This window comes from Lepidochelys kempii, chromosome 10, assembly GCF_965140265.1.
Source record: "Lepidochelys kempii isolate rLepKem1 chromosome 10, rLepKem1.hap2, whole genome shotgun sequence".
In the NCBI taxonomy this organism is placed as follows: Eukaryota; Metazoa; Chordata; order Testudines; family Cheloniidae; genus Lepidochelys; species Lepidochelys kempii.
In genome coordinates this window covers 44,566,562-44,589,193 of record NC_133265.1, presented here as the reverse complement: position 1 = coordinate 44,589,193, position 22,632 = coordinate 44,566,562, and the positions used below count along the sequence as shown (strand labels likewise).

Genomic DNA, 22,632 nt, shown 5'->3' with positions numbered 1-22,632 from the left:
CAGAGGTGTAATCAGGAAGGCCAAAGCACAATTGGAGTTGCAGCTAGCAAGGGATGTGAAGGGTAACAAGAAAGGTTTCTACAAGTATATTAGCAACAAGAAGAAGGTCCGGGAAAGTGTGGGAACCTTACTGAATGGGGGAGGCAACATAGTGACGGATGATGTAGAAAAAGCTGAAGTACTCAATGCTTTTTTTGCCTTGGTCTTCACAAAGTCAGCTCCCAGACCGCTGCACTGGGCAGCACAGTATGGGGAGGAGGTGAGCAGCTCTCAGTGCTGAAAGAACAGGTTAAGGACTGTTTAGAAAAGCTGGACATGCACAAGTCCATGGTGTGACGATGTGACGCAGCAGGGAGGGGGGAGTTTTGACCTGGGAATGTGCCCTGGAGATGGGAGACCTGAGAGCCTGTAACCTGAGCCAGGAGCGGGAGGGGGAGGTAACACCTCTGCCCAGGAATGTGGACGGAGGCTGCAGCAGGGAACCTGCTGGGTGGGTTTAGTTTCAGTTTGGGGCTGGGTGGAGGAACACAGGGAACCCCAGGGCTGGGGTCTAAGCTCCCTGCTCCCCCAGAAGGACTTGACTGAGGGGTCCTGGGTGTACCCACAAGCTCTGTTTTGGACTGTGTTCCTGTTGTCCAATAAACCTTCTGTTTTACTGGCTGGCTGAGAGTCTCAGTGAATCCCGGGAAGAGGGGTGCAGGGCCTGGACTCCCCCACACTCCGTGACACATGGGTCCAAATCTAATGCATCCGAGGGTGCTGAGGGAGTTGGCTGATGTGATTGCAGAGCCATTAGCCACTATCTTTGAAAACTCGTGACAACTGGGGGAGGTCCCAGATGACTGGAAAAAGGAAAATATAGTGTCCATCTTTAAAAAAGGGAAGAAGGAGAACCTGGGAAACTACAGACCTGCCTCACCTCAGACCCAGGAAAAATCATGGAGCAGGTCCTCAAGGAAACCACTTTGAAGCACTTGGAGGAGAGGAAGGTGATCAGGAACAGTCAACATGGATTCACCAAGGGCAAGTCATGCCTGACCAACCTGATTGCCTTCTATGATGAGGTAACTGGTTCTGTGGATATGGGAAAAGTGGTGGACACTATATATCTTGACTTTAGCAAAGCTTTTGATATGGTTTCCCACAGTATTCTTTCCAACAAGTTAAAAAAGTATGGATTGAATGAATGGATAGTAAGGTTGAGAGAAAACTGGTTGGATCGTCAGGCTCAATGGATAGTGACGACTCTATGTCTAGTTGACAGCTGGTAGCAAGCGGAGTGCCCCAGGGGTCAGTCCTGGGGCTGGTTTTGTTCAACATCTTCATTAATGATCTGGATGATGGGATGGATTGCACCCTCAGCAAGTTTGCGGATGACAGTAAGCTGGGGGGAGAGACAGATATGCCAGAGGGTAGGGTGTAATAGATACACTGGAGGGTAGGGTCCAGAGTGACCTAGATAAATTGGAGGATTGGGCCAAAAGAAATCTGATGAGGTTCAACAAGGAGAAGTGCAGATTCCTGCACTGAGGATAGAAGAATCCCATGCACTGCTGAAGGCTGGGGAATCATAGAAGATTAGGGTTGGAAGAGACCTCAGGACCATCAAGTCCAAACCCCTGCTGAAAGCAGGAGCAATCCCAACTAAATCATCCCAGCCAGGGTTTTGTCAAGCCGGGCCTTAAAAACCTCTGAAGATGGAGATTCCACCATCTCCCTAGATAACCCATTCCAATGCTTTACCACCCTCCTAGTGAAATAGTTTTTCCTAATATCCAACCTAGACATCCCCCACTGCAACTTCAGAGCTCCTTGTTCTGTCATCATCTGCCACCACTGAGAACAGCCTCATTCCATCCTCTTTGGAACCCCCCTTAGGTAGTTGAAGACTGCTATCAAATCCCCCCTCACTCCTCTCTTCTGCAGACTAAATAACCCCAGTTCCCTCAGCCTCTCCTCATAAGTCATGTGCCCCAGCCCTCTGATTATTTTCGTTGCCCTTTGCTGGACTCTCTCCAGTTTGTCCACATCCTTTCTGTAGTGGGGGCCCCAAAACTGGACGCAATATTCCAGATGTGGCCTCACCATTGCTAAATAGAGGGGAATAATCACTTCCCTCGATCTGCTGGCAATGCCCCAGCCTGTAGCAGTGCATGGGATTTTTCCATCCTCAGTGCAGGAGTCTGCACTTGTTCTTGTTGAACCGACTGACTAAGCAGCAGTTCTGCAGAAAAGGACCTAGGGGTTACAGTGGACGAGAAGCTGGATATGAGTCAACAATGTGCCCTTGTTGCCAAGAAGGCTAATGGTTTTTGGGTTGCATTAGCAGGAGTATGGGGTGCTCCTGATGCCATGGGGTGGTGGCAAGTGTCATGTTAGTTTCACGATTAAAATGTGTGTGTGTGTGTGTGTGTACACCCTTGGATAAAACTTCCTGCCTCTCCCTTGTTTTCCAAGCACTCACACACCAAGGGAATGTACAACAACCAAACATGATTTTAAAAAATCAAACAAACAATAAATCCCCTCCTAAGAACCCATACAGGTAGCCCAACAGCCAACAAGCGCAGTGTGCAAATGGCAACAAAACTGGACGGTGTCATGTGCAGTGAAAACCACCAGTGACAGCAATGGGTGCGATCTCACTGATAACAGAGCTGCACGTTGGCAGCGTCCCTGGCCTCCTTGCCTCCTGGCCGCACAGGGGTGGCGTGGCATGAACAGGGCACGTCTGCTTGGGCACGCTGCCATGCCAGGCATGTAATCACTGACTCATAACTCAGCCCACCCTGGAAATGGCCAGTGCCTGCATTGGCTGCAGGATGCAACAGGGTGGAGGAGAGTCCACTGATGCTGGGGTCTGCAGCTTTCTTGCCGTCAGGGAATAAACCTGTACAAACAGCTTCCTTTGCTGCTCTTGGTCCTGCCCCCTCACCAAAGTCCATGACCAGATTTTCCTCCCTCTCCCTGCCCCCTCCAGCTGTTCGGTCTGGCACTCAAGGTGCCTGGCTGAGCTCCATCTAAAGCCATTACGCATTTCTTGCAGCTGGTTGTCCCTGATCCTTTTTCTTTGCCCCGGCTGATTCAGGTTCCTCTCCCCAAGAGCCCTGGTGGCTGAGTCAGCCTGGCAGAGGTGGGAGGTCCTGCCAAGACAATGACAGCTCGTATTATAGCTTGATCAGGATTATGCAGAGCAATAAAGAAGCCAAATCCACCAATTTGATCCTCAGAACCCGGGACAGACCAGCACAAGACCGGACTAACTGTCAGAAATGGGGGAGGCCCTATGCACTGGAGGGTGCAGGAGGTCAAAGAGAGAGAAGAAGAAGGAAAAGTATCTTCCCTTCTCCGTTCTTTGTCATGGCAAGGCCACAGGTGGATACTTTCATCTCTTCGGTGCATGCCTTTATTTCATTTCTACCATCTGCTTGGTCAGGGGCAGCTGCAGCCCACGTTAGCAGCCCACAGAAACTACAGCGGGTTTTCATATTTAATTTATTAAAAACAAAAATCAGAGAAGGGCTCTGTGAGCCTCATGAGGGGGCCGTTAGGGCCACTGGACCAGGGGCCTGTTACCAGTTATAGGCTTAACTCTGTTTCAGGCAGCAGCAGCATTGGAAGATGATAATCGCTGGAGATTCCCTATTGGAAGAGGAAGAAGACTGTCTGCAAGAAGCTGTTCTGTCACCCGGTGACTGATCAACAAAGCAATGACTGGAGAGGGCGTGTAAACCACAAGGGTGGGCATGGGAAGTTTGCCCTACCCAGGAATCTCACTATCACTTGAGTTTCTCTGGTATGAAAACTTCTCAAGCATCATAAGCCAGGACTAGGGGGAAAAAACCCCAGGGAAATGTAAACAGGATGCTGAACTAGGATGCAAAGCTTGTGAACCACAGATCTGCCTTTTCACCCCCCTCACCCGCACAGCGCGCCATGCCAGGAGGCCAAGCACCACCGGCACCAAGGGACTTTGCCACTTAATACAGCCAGGGGGACAGATGTTCTCTCTGGGTCATCACAGTCATGGCGGTGTTATAAATGGAATGCAGCCTCTGTGCGTGTATTTAGCTATGCATTTGTGTTTGCTAGGCTTGTCGTCCCAGGTTTGACTGAATTACATCCTAGTACAACCAGATGCATCCTAATTAGAATAACTCACTAGCTGCACGTTTAAATCCCACCCCACCCCGTTTTGGAAGCCATCTTGGGGGTGGGGTGGAGGAAGGGGGCTGGGCAATGGCACAGTTTCCACCCTCAGTTTAGCATGCTGTCTCCTCCAGGACAGTAATTCCTTTGTGACCCTCCCACTTATGCTCCGATTTCGCTCATAACAATAACAAAGATGGCAGCTGCATCTTACTCAGCTGAGTCTCTGGCTCTGATGCCCCTTCTTCTCCTGCCCATTCCTGGGGCACATCCCCCCAAATAGGGCCATGGACTCCAGCCAGTTGCTTTGGCAGCACGGTCTGTTCAAGGCCTGAGATCTGACCCGGCTCCTCTCCTCTCGGGGATCCTTTGGCAATGCCCCGCTGCCCCCAATCTAAAAACCAGACCGGTTTGCCTCAAAACCCCATCATGTCCAGCACTGGAATCTGTAGTCGGGGTGGTGCCAAGCACCCAGCCAAACTCCTCAAAATAAGCACAGGTGAGCAGGGTGTTGCTGGATGTATGCCTGGCCCCTTTTTCCTTGTGGTAGGCACCCACGAGGGTTGTAAAAACAACGAGGAACCCTTGTGGCACCTTAGAGACTAACAAATTTATTTGAGCATAAGCTTTCGTGGGCTATAACCCACTTTATCAGATGCATGGAGTGAAAAATACAGCAAGCAGGTATAAATGTACAGCACATGGAAAGATGGGAGTTGCCTTACCAAGTGGGGGGTCAGTGCTAACAAGGCCATCAATTAGGGTGGATGTGGCCCATTCCCAACAGTTGACAAGAAGGCATGAATATCAACAAAGGGAAAGTTACTTTTTGTAGTGCTAACGAGGCCAATTCAGTCATGGGGGATGTGGCCCATTCCCAACAGTTGACAAGAAAGTGAGCAAATACTCATCAGCAACTACAAACCACACAGAAACACTAACCCAGATACCAATCCCTGCAACAAACCCCGTTGCCAACTCTGTCCGCATATCTATTCAAGGGACACCATCATAGGACCTAACCACATCAGCCACACCATCAGGGGCTCGTTCACCTGCACATCTACCAATGTGAGATATGCCATCATGTGCCAGCAATGCCCCTCTGCCATGTACCTTGGCCAAACCAGACAGTCTCTATGCAAAAGAATAAATGGACACAAATTAGAGATCAAGAACTGCAATATTCAAAAACCAGTCGGAGAACACTTCAATCTCCCTGGACACTCAATAACAGACTTAAAAGTGGCCATTCGTCAACAAAAAAACTTCAAAAACAGACTTCAAAGAGAAACTGCAGAACTGGAATTAATTTGCAAACTTTACACCATCAAATTAGGCCTGAATAAAGACTGGGAGTTGTAGGCGCCAACTTCTCCTGGCACCGGAGAGCGCTCAACCCCCGCCCCCGCCCTGCCCCCATTCCAACCCCTTCCCCAAATTCCCTGCCCCAACTCTGCTCCCTCCCTGCCCCTATTGGACTCCTTCCCCAAATCCCCTCCCCGGCCCTGCCTCCTCCCCTGAGCGCACGCGTTCCTGCTCCTCCCCACTCCCTCCCATAGCTTGTTACTCAGCAAAACAGCTGTTTTGTGGCGGCAAGCGCTGGAAGGAAAAGCAGGGACTCGGTGTGCTCAGGGGAGGAGGCAGAGGTGGAGGTGAGGTGAGCTGGGGCACGTGGGGTGGGGCGGGAAGCTTGGCTGCTGGTGGGTGCAGAGCACCCACCAATTTTTCCCCATTGGTGCTCCAGCCCCGGAGCACCTACAGAGTCGGCACCTGTGCTAGGAGTGGCTGGGTCACAACAAAAAATAATTTTCCCTCTGTTGATGCTCACACCTTCTTGTCAACTGTTGGGAATGGGCCACATCCACCCTAATTGACGGCCTCGTTAGCACTGGCCCCTCACTTGGTAAGGCAACTTCCATCTTTCCATGTGCTGTATATTTATACCTCCCTACTGTATTTTTCACTCTGTTCATCTGATGAAGTGGGTTTTAGCCCACAAAAGCTTATGCCCAAATAAATTTGTTAGTCTCTAAGGTGCCACAAGGACTCCTCGTTGTTTTTGCTGATACAGACTAACACGGCTACCCCTCTGAAACCTGTGAGGTTTGTAGTTCTTTTCCAGCACTGAACTGCTGTCTGCATGTTCCCCTCCTCCTCCAGCCTCTTGGAGATGCTCTCGGCCAAATGGTGGTTTTGGGGGCAACTTCCCAAAGCATGCTCCTGGCTGTACTCACACTGGACAGCAAGCAGAGCCCTGGTGGGCTCCTCTAGACAGTATGCTGCACGCTGGGGAAAGTGACTCCAGGATCTTCTCACTCTGGCTGAACTGAGCTGGGCAGAAATTAAGCAGGTCATGTGGAATGAGGTGTTAAATGCTAACTGGGTGTATATACATTGGCATCCAGTGCATAGAAGGTAAGTGGGAAGTGAGTAGCAGAAGGACTGGAAGACAAACCTGCAGCCCCCAAATCCCGGCAAAGGGCTTGGGCCAAAGGGGCAACAATCACATTTTTAAACGCACGGGGCAGTCACAGTGCAAAGGGGCTTCTGCCAGCCTATGCGGCAGCTACATCTTCCACAGGAGAGGAGCTGATCACAGAACCGTGGGGGCCATGGTCACAGTGCAGCTTTTGGTATCTGGTTCATTGTGGAGTCTTTTCCTCTGAGCTAATCCTTTGCTGGGCAGAGCCCAATCTGCTCTTTTCCCACCTCTGCTGCTGGATCACCCAGAGGATGCTGATGAATCACTGCAGAGCACAGAGTCCCACCCCTGTCACGTGAGAGAAGGAGATGTGCATGGGGCCAGCAGCTGTGTTCCCCTGGGCTGTGCCTGCTCAGAGCTCGGGGCATTTTGCAAGAGAAGCAAGAGCAGGATAGGTCAGCTCTTGGGTGAGAAAACTCAGGTTCTGTTAGCAATTGCTGATTCAATAGGTGGCACTGTTTTCTCTGTGTCAGTACTGGGCTAATGCCCCAGGGTGAGGCTAGGGGGCACTGTGCCGTGGAAAGAACTTATACTTTGTATTTGACAAAAAGGTGAGCCTGAGACTATGATGTAGTCATTATAGATCTTGGGAGACAGCGATGTTCTAGCCTAATTCACATTCCTCTTTCCTAAAATTCCCTCTTCAGTTTCAGTTAGAATGTGGGATTCTTCACTTCCTGTCCTAAACTGTGGTGTTGTGTGCACTGTGGAATTGACCAGAGGGATGGAAAACATGGTTATTATCCTGATCTTCCAACTCTCACCCCTCATTTTCCTTTTTAACTTTTTTTTAAACCTTTAAAAAAAATTACAAGCCATCAAACAGCTTGAAAGATTATTCTTCCTGAACTGCAGGCATTCCAGCATTTTCTCAGCTTTCAGAAAAACCAGTTGTCAAAGATCTTGTCCATTTTAGTTTGTTCCATTTTCTTTCCTAGATAACTCTTCAGGGGTGTTGGGGACATTACTGAATTATTCCAAGCTAGGATTTCTCTCTCTTTTGGACAACAAACCCTTTAATTTCTTTCTCTATTCCATCATAATTCTACCCCTGTCTTAGCCAGGTTGTAGCCGGCTGCCTCTTAGACTTAACACCTACCAATTGTTGGTACAGAGCAGACAATCCAAAGCGTATTAGACCAGCCTGCTCAAAAGCCAGTGGGTAATAAATACCAAGCCCAGATAAGCAAACATAGCTATGTGGAGCAGCTATCTCAGAATTAAGTCAGACGTCCTCTGAGATTAGACAAGACAATCAGTGACATAGGAAAGCTCAGCATCTATCTGAGCACCAAAATAAGGGGCCGGCCTTTCAAAGAGCACTTTGTGTGGTGAACAATTTTGAAAATCAGGCCATTAGTGTGACATTGGGAGCTGAGCACATGGGAGATCTGTCCCTTATTTGGGGGCCTACCCGGGTGCTGAGCTCCTTGAAAGGCAGACCCCACATGTTACTAGTTTATCCCACAGAGCATGTAATGGTACCAGACTGTTGGCCTGTGCTCATTAGAAGCCTCCCCTGAATTCTGCTGTTTGAGGCTACGGAGCAAAGGGGCATGTTCCAAAGCACTGTGCTTTGTTGGTATTTGTTCTGCAGGACGAAGAAGTGCTGGTTGGGTGCCCTCAGGAATAAAGTCCCTTTAACTCCATTAATTCCCTGCGGCACTGGCCTAAGATCTTGGTGGGGCTCATACACTCTCAATCCCTCCCACCCATTCCATGGCCCCACTTGTGGCCCCAGGATCCAGGGGTCTTCACTCCAGCTTCCTTTAAGAGATGATCTCTCCTCTCAGTAGCATCCTTTCCCTATTGGAGTAATGGAGTGAGTTGCCATTCTGTTCTCTCTTCTCCAGGAATTTTCCATTGCTGGCTTTTTCAAGCATATCAAGCTCAGCGCTAAGCTGCCCACCCACGCTTTGTATCAAGTACTTCGGCGCATGCATGGAGGGTGTTTTGCATCCTTTAGCTTTAGCATGCAGTATTCTCTGCTGGCCTGAGTCTGTTGGGAGGCGGGCCACAGAGACAGTGAGGCTGTCTCTTCTCTCCTGCTGGTTAATTGCCAGGCACACTTAGGGCCTGATTACACGTACACTTGCAAGGAGATAACTAGGGCTGGGCTACACCCCACTGGAAGTGAAGTAACTAAATCCATTTTATTTCACATCTTTTGTTGTTTCAGTGAAAGTCTCTCTGTGTGGACACGCTTATTTTGGATGAAGACTGTCCTGTTTGACTTTAATCTTTCTTTTTTATATACCGACTGAAATAGGCCACTCTTAGTCCAAAATAGGTATCCAGTCCACCCAGGGACCTGCCCCCAAATAACAAAAGGTGTGACATAAAACTGGCTGAGGATGTGTCTACAGACAGAGCTGCCCTAGTTTCCCGTCAGGTGGGCTTTTAAGATGAAACCAGTGCAAAAGGTTGTATGGATGCTTGTATTTCAGTTTAACCAGATTTCTCTTGGATTAGCTTCAGCTGATTAAGAACAGGTGTAAACTAAACCAAAACTAGCCCCTCTTAAATCAGATCAGCCATACCGGAGTGTGCTGTGGTTTAACTAAACCAGTTTAATTAAGGTAGGGTGTTAACAAGACTTTGTTATTATGGTACATGTTTGTGGGCAGACCAGTCCTTAGAAGACCACCACATTTTCAGGCTTCCCCCCACCCATAGCACATCCTCCACCAGATAAGCTCCCCATAGTATCATATTGTGCAGGGTTACACAAGAAATGGTGCCATTGGGCACTTGCACACCATCAGGAGGATTGTAGTCCACCCGCTTTGCAATAGCTTCAATGCCTATTTAACACCAATGCCTAGGCAATGTGGGGAGAATGGGTCTCTTTGTTAAGGCGTTAACACACCTTACTTTCCGTTTAGGAGTGAAAGGACTCCAAGACACAGCCCCTGGATGCCCTCCAGCAAAACCAGGGAGTGGCTTGAGATTTCTCTGGGCACGTCTACACTTGCAATGTTACGGCGCCGGGAGTTGCAGCGCCGCTCAGAGAGCGCCGAAGGAAAACCACTGTTGTGTGTTCACACTGATAGCGGCCTGTGCAATAGCATGTTCACACTTGCGGCACTATTCGGAGCAGTGCACTCTGGGCAGCTGTCCCACAGAGCACCTCTTTCTCTTTTGTTGCTAAGACTTGTGGGAAGGCGGAAGGGGTTGCAGGGCATCCTGGGTCCTGTCCCAAGATGCATTGCTTTGCATCCCAGCAATCCCTGTGCTTCCCTACACATTTGGCGCCATCTTTCAACAGTTTGTGTATTGCGTGCCCTGCCTTGCCTCGTTCTGGCTGCAGGAATGGATCCTGAGCTGCTGACCAGTATGCTGCTCACGAGTGGCAGTGGAGTTATTCCTTAAACTACAAAGGCAAGAGGAGTGTGACGTTGATCTTGCCACATGTAGTAGCTAAGACACAAGATTGCTTGTGGCATTCACGGAGGTGCTGACCACAGTGGAACGCTGCTGTGGGCTCGGGAAACAAGCACTGAGTGGTGGGATCACATCGTCATGCACGCCTGGGATGACGAGCAGTGGCTGCAGAACTTTCGCATGAGGAAAGCCACATTCATGGGACTGTGTGATGAGCTCGCCCCAGCCCTGTGGCACAAGACCATGAGAATGAGAGCTGCCCCGCCGTTGGAGAAGCATGTGGCGATTGCACTGTGGAAGCTGGCTACTCCAGACTGCTACCGATTGGTCGCTAACCAGTTTGGAGTGGGAAAGTCAACCATTGGACTCATGTTGATGGAAGTGTGCAGGGCCATTAATCGCATCCTGCTTTGAAAGGCCGTGACTCTGGGCACCGTGCGTGAGATTGTGGATGGCTTTGCACAAATGGGCTTCCCTAACTGCAGAGGGGCGATCGATGGCACGCATATTCCAATTCTGGCATCAGACCACCTAGCCACCGAGTACATTAATCACAGGGGGTATTTCTCAATGGTTCTCCAGGCACTTGTGGATCACCGTGGGCATTTCACAGACATTAATGTAGGCTGGTCCGGAAAGGTGCATGACACATGTATCTTTTGGAACAATGGCCTATCCAAGAAGCTGCAAGCAGGGACTTTCTTCCCTGACCAGAAGATCACAGTAGGGGAAGTCAAAATGCCCATTGTGATCCTGGGAGACCCCGCCTACCCCTTAATGCCGTGGCTTATGAAGCCATACACGGGGCAACTTGACAGCAACAAGGAGCGGTTCAAAAACAGGCTGAGCAAGTGCAGAATGACAGTTGAGTGTGCATTTGGCCGTTTAAAAGCCTGCTGGCAATGCCTGTATGGGAAGCTGGACCTGGCCAATGACAATATTCCTATGCTTATAGCCGCGTGCTGTACGCTCCATAATATTTGTGAAGGGAAGGGTGAAAGCTTCACTCAGGGCTGGACCGCAGAGGCTCAACAGCTGGAGGCTGAGTTTGAACAGCCAGAGACCAGGGCTGTTAGAGGGGCACAGCGCGGAGCCATAAGGATCATGGATGCTTTGAGGCAGCAATTTGAAGCTGAAAGTCACGAATATTTGTTGCTATGCTCGTAATGCTAGGAGGTGATTGGTGCATATGATGCAAGAAGGGACCTTAACATAATTGCATGTTGCTTTGCAGGGCTCTTTTTGCTTTCACTTAACAGAATAAAGATTGCTTTCAAACCAACCCAATTCTTTTATTGAAAGACAGCAACAAGAGGAGAGAGTCAAATGAAAAAAATCATCAACAGGGAGGGTGATGGGGGATGGAGGAAGGGAAGGTCTCCAGAGGAGGAGGAGGGGTCCCGGGACGGCTACAGATTTGTTTATGTCCAGGGATCACACCAGCCTTCTCCTCTGGAGTACGATGCAGCGGGTGCTGGACTTCAGCAGGGCCAAACTGCAGAGGGATGGGTGTTGAGTGCAGTGGGTGGTGGGAGTCCTCAGTGCTGGACTGTGAGGAGGGAGGAGTGGAATGCTGCAGGTAGAGAGTGGAGTCAGAAGGTTGATAACAGTGTGTTGGTGTGTGTGTGGGGGGGGTGGGCACATGGGAAAGAGTTTTGCGACAGAGGCTGCAGGGTAGGGCAGGCGTGGGGCTGCTCGGTTTGAAGAGCTAGTATCACCTGGAGCACGTCCACTTGGCGCTCCATAACTGTTAAGAGTCGCTCCGTGGTTTCTTTCTCGTGTGCTGCGTTCTCCTTTCGGTCCCTCTTCTCACTGTCCCGCCACTCCTTCTATTCTTTTTTCTCTGGCAACATAACCTCACGCATAAAGTCCTCCTTAGTTCTTTGTGGCTGCTTTCTAATTCTGCACAGCCGTTCTGCTGCCAATAAGGGAGGCTGGGCTCCCAAGGTCATCTCTGTGAAGTTAAAATGCAACATTTTACAGAAACAGTGTTGTCTGAAACACAGATAACACTGTTTCAGTGCTTTAAAACACAGCCAGTACTCACACACCTGTCACTAACTAACTGGCTGACCCCAGGCAAGCACACATGAACCACAAGACCCCCAGAATGGTGAGTAGCCGCAGGGGCAGAGTAAATCACTGTTCCCGGACCCTGCTGTACACTGGGCACAGGGCTCTTGGGCACTTGGGGAGAGCCAGCACTGTAGGGTGGGCCTGATAATCATTCCTGTCTCCACACTTTCCACAGGAGATGATCATTTTGGAAGATACCTCGCTGCTGAGGGTGAGCAGGGAATCAAGGGAGGGTCTTCTCCAAGCCTGCAGCTTCCGTCCTGGCCCCTATGCGGCTCGCCTGTGTGCAGCAATGGTCCCTCCCCCGGCCCACCCCCATGATGGCACAGTGGCGCAGGAAAGTTACCACTAATGGGGCAAGAAACAAAGCAGCTCTGCCGAGGAACCTGCGGCAGCGGATTGCCCAGTATCTCCACGAGAGTTTCCTGGAGATCTCTGAGGGAGATTCCCATGAATGAGGGAGTCTATCAACAGCCTGTTCTGCAGCTCAGGCTAGGGATGAGGTGGGAGACGCCTGCTTTCTGCAGCCCTTCTGCCCCCAACAACGCGCTTCAGCAATTCCCAAAATCAGATCCACTTACCTGGGTCCTCCTCTCCTGTTTGCGCTTCACCAAGCTCCGACAGCTGTGACTGGCTAGGCTCCTCCGTGGTAGAAAAGAGCTCCTGACTGCATGCATCTCTGGCCTCCGAGTCATCCTCTGCCTCTGGGTCCCCCGCCCCCTCTTCGTCCAAGATTGCCTCCTCCTGGCTCGGTCCACTCTTGACTGGCAACGAAGCGAACAACGTATCCATATTGGTCTTCGCAGTGGAGGTGGGGTCGCCGCTGAGTATCGCGTCCAGCTCTTTGTAGAACTGGCAGCTCGTGGGTGCAGCACCGGAGTGGTGGTTTGCCTCGTGTGCCTTGTGGTAGGTGTTCTGCAGCTCCTTCACTTTGACCCTGCACCGCAGCGTGTCCCGGTCATGGCCCTTTTCTATCATGCATCTAGAAATCTGTCCGTAGGTATCATAATACCTATGGTTGGAGTGCAGTTGGGGCTGCACAGCCTCCTTTCCCCAAATGCTGATGAGGTTCAGCAGCTCGACATTGCTCCAAGCGGGGGATCACCTGGTGTATGGAGCTGGCATGGCCATCTGGAAAGACCACTGCACGCATCACCGAGCAAACAGGAAGGGGACTTTCAAATTTGCAGAGGAATGTATGGGGTGCGGCTGACGAATTCAAGACCCCCTAGATCGCAGCTAAGGGATACTAGTGTACAAAAGTGCTGAAGGCTGCCAGGTTTCTACAAGGAAACAGCATTAAACCTGTTCTGTGTGTGCACTTGGCCAGCACTGAGCTACCTGAAATTGTGTGCTCTCCACTGGGGGTCAACCCTGTGCCTCTGGGAAATAGCCATGCTCATCCCCCTGTAGTATGACTCCATTCCTCAGGGTGCCTACCACAGTCCTTCCTTGGGGAAAAAGGCTTGTGTGGTGTCTGGTGGTTTGGCACCCGCCTGGGGCTTGGGCCACCAGGGATCACTGCCCTGCTTTGCTTCAGATTTGCTGCCTGTGTGAGCTTGGGAAAGTCACAATCTCTCTGTGCCTCAGTTTCCCATCTGTGAAGCAGGGCTAATAATCCTTCCTTCGTCTAAAGAATTGCTGCTTGGGGCAGGCACAACTTCTGCCTGGGTGTTTGCAACAAGGCCCTGATCACAGCAGGGGCCTCTCGCTGTTACTGGAATATAAACCAACAGTCATGATCATTAATAGGGAATAAACAGCTCCCTTGAGCCAGTGAAAGCCCAAAGCAGGCTGGCTCCATGGCACCCTGGCTTGGGGGGAGCTAAGCCCCTTGTCAGGAGCGCCATGTACACCAGGGAATTAGCCAGGTTCTTGAAATAAAGGGTTTCAAACCAAATCTCTGGCCTGGTTGCGGGCCACATGGCCACGTTGGCCGGCCCAGGGAGCTGGCTCTGAAAGCCATCTGGTCTGGTGGGCTGGGCTGGATCCTGGGTGCAGGGGTGGGCCCTGTGTGACCCGCACCCCTGGGGGCACAGTATGGCCCTGCAGATGCACTGCCCCCTCCTCCCCTGCTGGGCACCCAGATCCGAGCACGCTAGACAAGATTCGGCTGTGAGGGCTCTCGTTTCTTACAGCGTCTCGGCTTAGTCCTTAGCGTGACTGGGAGAGGCTGATGACTCCGGTAAGCGGCCCCGCCTGCACCCAGAGTCTCTCAGCCCTGCAGAGTCTGTGCTGATCATTCCAGCTGGCTGCAGCCACCACTCGGCTTCTCTGAGCATCCACTCTAATCCTGACCTGGCTGGGGGGCGGGCAGGCCTCCTTCAAGCTGGATAATCCTTCGCTGCCTTGGGCTCCCTGCAGATTTCTGGCTCAGCCCTCGGCCTGGGCCTGATTCAGCTGTGGGAGCTCCCTGTCATGTGGCTGTGCTAACTGTCCCGAGCTGTGGCCGAGAGCTGAGCCAGGCACAGGTGGTCCTGGACCAGAAAGGGCCCCATCAGCCTGGGACATGCTGCCTCTGCCCTTCTCCGGGTCTCCCCCACCCTGTGCCTGGCACCCGTATTAGATCGTGAGCCCTTCAGGGCACACCTGACACAGGAGGCGCCTGAGCTGTTGCGGCCACTTCGGTAATACAAATAATAATAACCCGCTCCAGGATGGGGCTCCGAGGTACTGTGGCCACGCGTGCAATCAAATGACTTCCGCTGTCCCCTGGCGGCTTGCCAGAGCTGGCCATCGCAGCTCTGGCAGCCACAGCTCCGGGCAGTGTCCAGATGCCAGTTTTCACCTGTGGGGGGCAGGGAGCCGTGTGGCGCAGACCCCGGTCTGACGAGGGGGAACGTCGCTGCGCTGCAGGGGGTCGTGTTCCTGGCACAGACACCAGCTGGGGCTGGGAGACCCTCCGGGCCCTTCAAGCCAACTGACTGTTTCACAGTACCACCCCGGGGTGACTGAACACTACACCCCACGTTCCCCCAGCCCAGGCCGGTCCTCCCACCCAGCGGAGCTGCTGTGCCATGAAACCACAAGAGGTGGGGAGAGGAGCAACAGGCGCACTAGGCGTTACTCAAATGCCGCAGGGTGCACCAAAGAAACCTGCCTATGCTCAGCCGAACCGTCCCCCGGAAGAACTAAGGGCATCAGCCCCAGGACCCACAGACACAGCGTCCCGGAGAACAACTGCAGGTATGGGGCGGGGGGGAGGTGCAGTGTGTTTCCAGGCTGGCTTGGGGGCAGCAGAATGGGCCTGCTGCAGAGGGAACAGACGAAGGGAGCTACCATCCAGGCCCTGGGATGGGTGAGATCCTGGGTGCTCTGGGGAATGCAGTCCCTTGCTAGAGTCTGGTTGAAAGTTGCTGCAAGGGCACCTATAGGGTATGGTCTAGTGGTTAGAGCAGGGAACTGGGCTCTGTGGCCATGGTGAGTCCCAGCCCATCTGTGCCTCAATTTCCCTACCTTTGTAAAGGGCTTGGGTTCCCTCAGTGGGAGAAGCCAAACGTGGGTGTTGTTATAACACAGCAAGGGCTGTAGCTGAGTTCAGGGTCCCAGCACGTGTTAGTCTGGATGCTAATGGGCTTGGGCCTTGCTTCTTCCTCAGGGCCCAAGACCAGCCCACGGGTTGGTGTCATGGCCAAAGGGGCCACCTGGCCTGGCAGGCTGTGAGGGAAGCAGGAGATTTCTCGCAGGGGCACTGCTCCCACAGCCTGCCTGTCCCCAGGTGTGAGATGGGCAGGGAGCCTGGGCCAGCGCCAGGAGCCTGACTGGTCTGTGCCAGTGTTTGTTGGTGGCAGGGGGTGGCCGATTTCTGCATCTGGGCAGTGGCAGTACTATCCTGGAGGTGGCCAGAAGCTGCTGTGGAGAAGGATGCCCTTGGCTGCAGCCCAGCAGGGCATCTCTTCCTGCAGTGCACCTCAGCCCAGTGCCAGAGCGTCAGTTCTTGGCCTTTCTCCTGAGCCAGCCAGGGAGGGCCCAAGGCAGTGGGGAGGCCTGTGATGCGGACATTCAGCGCTGACCTGGGGTGAAAGATTCCCTGTCCCACTGCCAACCTCCTGGGAACATGCTGTGGGCACTGTAACCCACGCCAACCTGGTGCCCACACTTGAGAACCCCTAAGAAAGGGCCCAGGCTCCCCCCAGCTTCATGGGGCAGGGTTGGGTCGAGGTGCTGGGCTGGGCCCAAGTTGGGTGGCACCTCACCATGAGTGCTGACTGCCCAGCCTCTCCCTGCACTGCACCATCATCCTCCCATACATGGCGCCGAAGAAGACTGTAGCAGCAGATCCAAAAATCCGCGCCCTCCAGGGGGCAGTCCTCCTGCCCCACCTGCAGGGTGATTAGCCTCGTCTCTTGGCTGCAGCTGGGCAACAGGCATCACGCCACTGAGTGGCCTCCAGAGGGACTGGCCCACAAGCTGCCCCAGAGTCCCAGGAGGGACTGAGGCCCGGCTGCTGAGCAGGGCCTGGGCAGGATGAGCTGGAATTTGGTTGAGCTGGGCCGTTCACTTGGACCCATGGAGATCCCTGCAGCGGGGGGCTGCTCCCTGGTAAAGAGTGGGGCCCTTGCTGCAGCTTGCTGTTAATGGGGATTCCCCTCTCCCTGTGCAGAGCTGCCATGTAGGGTCACCGTGTGGTGCTTACAGGCCACTAGCCTGCGCCCCAGAGGCAGCTGCAGTGTTGGGGGAGGTGCACTTGGTGTATGGCTGGCGTGTTGAGTGGCTATGTCAGTGAGGGGGGCTAGCGAACACAGGGGCTCTCCCCACCCCCCTGCCCTGAGCTCTGCAGTGCCAAGGCCCCACTTCCCCACTGCATTCCTGCCCCTCCCTCCCAGGGCCCCCCTCTGCAGGCCTGATGGCTGCACTGGCTGGAGGGCGGGGCTGGGCCAAGGCCAGGGCAGGGCTCTTCAGAGCGGAAAGCGCAGAGAACCCTTCCCTAGGCGCAGAGGGGCCTGCGGACTCTCCCATCTCCTTCTGGCAGAGGGGCTAATACCGCCCCAAAGCAGCATCATCCATGGGGAGCACTGATCCAGGGCTGGCTGCCCCCTTCCTACCCTCTCCAAGCCCAGAGGAGGTGGCAGAGGGGCTCTCTGGACCTCCCCTCCCCTCCCTTCCTGTGCTAGGCTCACTCCAAGCAGCATGATATTTCCATGGCATCTCTCCTCCAGGGTTTTTGCCAGCAGGGCCCCAGGCGCTGGATCTTGCAGATCAGGACGCTAAGGCCCCCACCCGCTCCCATAGCAAGGCTGTGCCAAGAGGTGACAGCCTCGCCACCCCCTTAGACTGGGGCCTACGTTACAGGGCCGGCTGCCAGCTGGCTGGGACTGGAGAGGCTGCCGAGCCTGAGTGGGATGGGCACCTGGGCAGACCCACTGGGGGCTGGAGGAATGATTCCACACACAAGGCAGAGCTGGGGAACGGGGCAGTTTCCAAGGGATTGTATTGAGGTTCCTGGTCATAATAAATAGAGCTACAGCGAGACCGGCACAGAGTGACTTCACGGCACAGGGACCATGGCACACTGCTAGGGCACCAGCAGGGCTCGCCCTCCGTTGGCTGCTGCTCCGGTACCCACCCCCAAGCTCAGCAGCCTTCATCTGCTCCCCTCCCTCATCCCCTGCTCCTTAGGGATGCAGCCAGGTCTCGGGGGGGAGCAAAAACCTCCAGGGCAGTGACTGTGCACCAGGGGCGGGGTGGGTGGGTGGGACGGGAAGAGGGGGGCTACGGACAGCCGGGAGCATCCCGTCCCGGTTCCCAGGCCGCAGAAAGGGGTGGGAGGAGCAGGTCTGTCTGTCACTGCTGCCAGCCAGTGGAGGGGGGCTGAGATGTGGACAACGGAAAGTGCGGAGGGGGGATCTCGGTGGAAATGGGCAGGGTGCTGTTCACAGGCTGTGGGGGGATGGGGAGGAGCAGCAGCCTCCTGGTCACTGTGCCAAGGCCTGGCTAATGTCCTGCACCAGCATGGTGCCAATCACCATCTTCTCACTGTTGACAGTTAGGTGGGCCCTGGCTCCTTCCTTCTGCTCCAAGGTGATGAGGACGAGGCTCCCGCTGGTCACCGTCTTGGCAGCGAACCTGCCCATGGGAAAGGAGGGGGTGTGAAAGCGCTGGCCTAGGGCAACACCCAGCTGTGCCGCTCTCGCTCATCCCCGGGGCTGCAGCCCAGTGCCAGAAGAGGCGGCCCTGAGGCAGCCACAGCCTGTGCCTCTGCACTGGGCCTTAGCCAGCCCTTGCGCCTGCATAGCGCCGGAAGGGGCACACTGGGGGCAGAGACTTCCCGCCGACGGCTGCTCCGTTCACCCACCTGGTGCGGCCAGACCCGCGGACCACAGAGCTGCCTTGCAAACCACGGGGGAGCTGGGCCGCAGCCTGGAGCCCCTGTCCGGACAAGGGACTGCCACAAGCAGCATGCCAGCATCACATCCACTTTACAACAGTGTCCCCTGGTACTAATCTAGCCCAGGAACCGGCAGCCAAAGGCACCAGGAGCTGGCGGGTCCCAGAGTGGCACCGGCAGGATCAGGGAGGGCGAATGAGTAGAACATGGACCTGCCCCAGCCAGTGCCTGCCTGTTTCCCAATGGGGCAACAGGGGCTCTGGCCACAGCCCCTCTGTAACCACAGCTCCTCGGTGTGGTGCTGTCTTCCCCTAGGGGTGGCCGGCTCAGAGAGGGAACCTGCTCCAGCCTGGGCTACCAGGGCTGCTCCTTTCAGCTCCAGCAGTTGGGACTTGTGTGTGTAGATTGGGGTCCCCCCACCTGTACTCATTGTCTGCTCCGCAGGGCACGCGGCTGACGTTGGCGGCCGCTGTCACTCGCTGGACGATCGTGTGGTCGCTCTGGCATTTGTCCGGCAGCGTCAGCTTCTCCATGATCTCACTCATTCCTGTCAGCTTGCCTGGAAAGGGGATTGGGGGGGGTCAGCCTGGGGCAGCTCCGCAAAGGGCGGAGCCGTCTGTGTGGCTGATCCGGTTTAAAGGATGGATGTGGCCAGGGCTGCGTCCAGCCCCCCGAGACAGGCACCTTCCCTGATTCGAATGGCAGGGCTGAGCTGCCCGAGGACCCTCCCTGCAGCGGCTGGAGGAGGCAGGGCTGCGCCTTTGGCAACAAGGACGAAAACCACGCAGGGAGCAGAGGACAACTTCGTGCACTTTTGTGTGTCCAGCAGAGGGCACCAGCTCCCTCTCTTTGGGATGCCTGGTGTCAGAGGGATCAGTGGGGCTCCAGCAGACTGCCCCAGCGGGGTGGGACGGCTCCGTCCCTCCCTGTGCTCCCAGGGCTGAGGTCTTTTCCTGCAGTAAGCAGAGCTGACACAGAGTCACATCCTCACGTTCCATCTACAGTGCATCACACCAGTGTAACAGGTGGCTGTTCAGAAGGCACTCCTGTCCTAATAGCACCCGCTATCGCCAGAGAAACAGATCTTCAGGTGGCTAAAGAAAACTGTCTGGTGGCAAGGACCCACTTCTCAACAATTCCGACTGTGAACTCTCTACTTCTATGGTTTGGCCTTTATGGTCTCTACTTCGCTATTGTTTATCTGTAGGGTCTCCGTCTGGTTCTTCGATTGTATTTGATACACAACTGATTTTGCAAGGTATAAATTGACTAATGCGGTGGGGTCTAATTGGTTAAAGAATTGTTTCATAATGGGCTAGGATGGGTGAAAAATTCGGTTTTGTGGACTTTAGTTTAAAATGATTGGTTGAGGTACAGTTAAGTAGGACCCACATTTTAACTATATATACTGGGGTCCAAAGGGAAATTCTTTGGAACCTAACTTCAGGGCGCAGCCCACGATCAGAGCTGCCAGACCTCAACAGCCTGCCAACGACACCTTGCAGAAACTGGAACCCCAGATGACCTGATATTGACTGGCCAGCAGGAAAAATCTGCCTGCCTTATTGGCAGTGGTGAGCATAGTATGCTTAGCATGTGCGTTCTGTTTTGGGAACTGTTAATAAATAGAGGTTAAGGATATTACTGTGTAAAGCTCTTTCCCTGGTAAAAGGCCCCACAAACCTGCAGATGAGTACGCCCTGAGCCCTAGGAACTGGGTCAGGGTGCATGCCTTTCAGCCCAGGCCCTAGGAATTGGGAAAGGGTGGCGGTGCCTAAATGAACTGGGTGATGCCTCGAGGTCACAGAACGGTAAAGGTGGGGCACCCTAGAGTGTGCGGGTAACAAACCGATGCCAGGGACCAGTCCACACATGACTCTTCCAGACACCAGCTCCACCCAGCATCTGAGGACCCAGGTGGGCTCCTTCTGCCTGGGCCAGCACCGCCCCAATGGATTCTCCAGCGAGAACATGGCTGGCGGGTCAGGCGATGACGTGGGCCGGAGTCAGGCGGGGTAGCTGTCTGTGTCAGCCCCAGGCTCTCCAAGCCTGCCGAGCAGTGCTGGGCAGGGCCAATGGGCCGACTCCAGCAGCACTGTAACAAGCTCCGGTTGTGCCTTGCAGCTTATGTCAAACATCAGAGGAAGGAGCCAGCCGGCCCGTGGGGCCCCAGGAATAGTGCGTGCTAACTATACATGCGCCAGGCCTAAGGGCACACCCTGCTGCTCCAGCTGATTTCAAACACACAACACAGTGAGTGCCACGAGAAGGTCCACAAACTATTTAAAGGGATACTACCTATGTACTACGTCAATGGAACGAGAACCAGGAGGGCCACAGAGTCTCTGTTCACAGGGGCTGGGAGAGATCATAGAATCATAGAATCATAGAATATCAGGGTTGGAAGGGACCCCAGAAGGTCATCTAGTCCAACCCCCTGCTCAAAGCAGGACCAATTCCCAGTTAAATCATCCCAGCCAGGGCTTTGTCAAGCCTGACCTTAAAAACCTCTAAGGAAGGAGATTCTACCACCTCCCTAGGTAACGCATTCCAGTGTTTCACCACCCTCTTAGTGAAAAAGTTTTTCCTAATATCCAATCTAAACCTCCCCCACTGCAACTTGAGACCATTACTCCTCGTTCTGTCATCTGCTACCATTGAGAACAGTCTAGAGCCATCCTCTTTGGAACCCCCTTTCAGGTAGTTGAAAGCAGCTATCAAATCCCCCCTCATTCTTCTCTTCTGCAGGCTAAACAATCCCAGCTCCCTCAGCCTCTCCTCATAACTCATGTGTTCCAGTCCCCTAATCATTTTTGTTGCCCTTCGCTGGACTCTCTCCAATTTATCCACATTTATCCACATCCTTCTTGAAGTGTGGGGCCCAAAACTGGACACAGTACTCCAGATGAGGCCTCACCAATGTCGAATAGTGTCGATAGTCCCTTGGGGGCTCCTCCCAATTCACCCCAAGCCCTGGGGTCTTAAAAGGCCTGAAAACCCCCACAGCGGCTGAGAAGGAGTGGCGGTGAGCCCAGGAGCACTTCATGCACTGGCTGGGGGTGTCATGCCCTCCCTAGGGCAGGCCAGCTCCCCATGCCCTGCCCATGTTGGTTCTGACACTGGGCTGGGCCTCCTGCACTGGCTGGCCACAACCTGTTATTGAATGAAGTCAGAGAGTTGAACCCTGTCTGGGGCTCCCCGCGTGAGCTCATCTCTGGGACGGTTGAATCCCAGACCCCCAAGGCCGGGTCTGGGTCCAGAGTTCCAGTCCCCACAGTGCAGTGTTCGTAGTGGGGAACTTTGCTGCAGGCTCCGATCCCACTGAACTGTAACTGCTCCTCATAGATTGCTCTGACGCTGCACAAGAAATGGCTCAAAGGCCATTAGCTTTACTGGATCTTGTGCAGCCATGTCCTGCAGGCACTGTCCATGGGGGGACACAAGTGGGAATTCCCTCCTTCGCCCTGTGCTAACAGGGCTCTCTAGCCTAGGCCCAAGTCACACAATCATCATTAAACCAGCACAGGGTGGCTGTGAAACGCTCCCGTTCCAAGTGAGCAGCGTTGTACCATGGGTCCTTCTTGTCCAGCCTCCTGCAATAGCCACCAGCAGCTCCTCACAAGGAAGGCAACCCCCCCCACACCGAGCCAGCTCCCGCTGTTGTCCAGCAGGACAGGAGTTCTGTCCTGGCTGCTCAGCGCCCGGCTTAGCCCCTGCCGCTGCAGGAGGTCTGACCTTAGCCTGCCGGCAGCAGAGCCAGCCATGGCACTATTGGCCACAAACCCATTTGGTTCAGGAGAAAAAGCTAGCAGAGCAGAAAAAGAAGTAAAGTAGTTATATATCCCGAGCACAGCTACAGCCAGCTATGGGGTGTGGGGTGGGGGGGGGTGGGGGCTTCCTGACAGGACAGGCGGGGCCTAGCTGGCACATTGGGGTGACATGAGGCTGGACTTGCCCTAGGGAGACGTATGGGGCAGCCTAGGGGAACTGGCAGGAGCCCCCTTGCTCATTTCACCTAGTCCAACGCTAATGCTAGGGACCAATCTGGCACTGGCCCCAGAAGAGGGGCTGGACAGGGCAGCAGGCCTTTTCCATCGCATTCGACCAGGATTCTGACATCACCCAGCAAGTCCTGCTTTTGGAGAAAGAGGCAAACCCCTTCCCAGTGAGGGGGTGGGAATGAGAGGGGCTAACGAGCCCAGTGGGCCAG

At 54.0% G+C, this 22,632-nt stretch overlaps 1 protein-coding gene across 6 annotated transcripts in view; it reads right to left on the bottom strand.

Moving 5' to 3' along the window:
* Positions 1-17,496: 17,496 nt before the first annotated feature.
* The window catches only part of AP3B2 (adaptor related protein complex 3 subunit beta 2), a 64,464-nt gene continuing 59,328 nt past the window's right edge, over positions 17,497-22,632 (bottom strand). For all 6 annotated transcript variants that reach the window (XM_073363181.1, XM_073363182.1, XM_073363183.1 and 3 more), the window contains 2 exons: positions 18,843-18,981; positions 17,497-18,160 (listed from right to left, as the gene is read on the bottom strand). In XM_073363181.1, the coding sequence (XP_073219282.1) occupies positions 18,010-18,160; positions 18,843-18,981 (290 nt within the window). In that variant the 3' untranslated portion in view covers positions 17,497-18,009. The remainder of the gene's footprint in view (positions 18,161-18,842; positions 18,982-22,632) is intronic.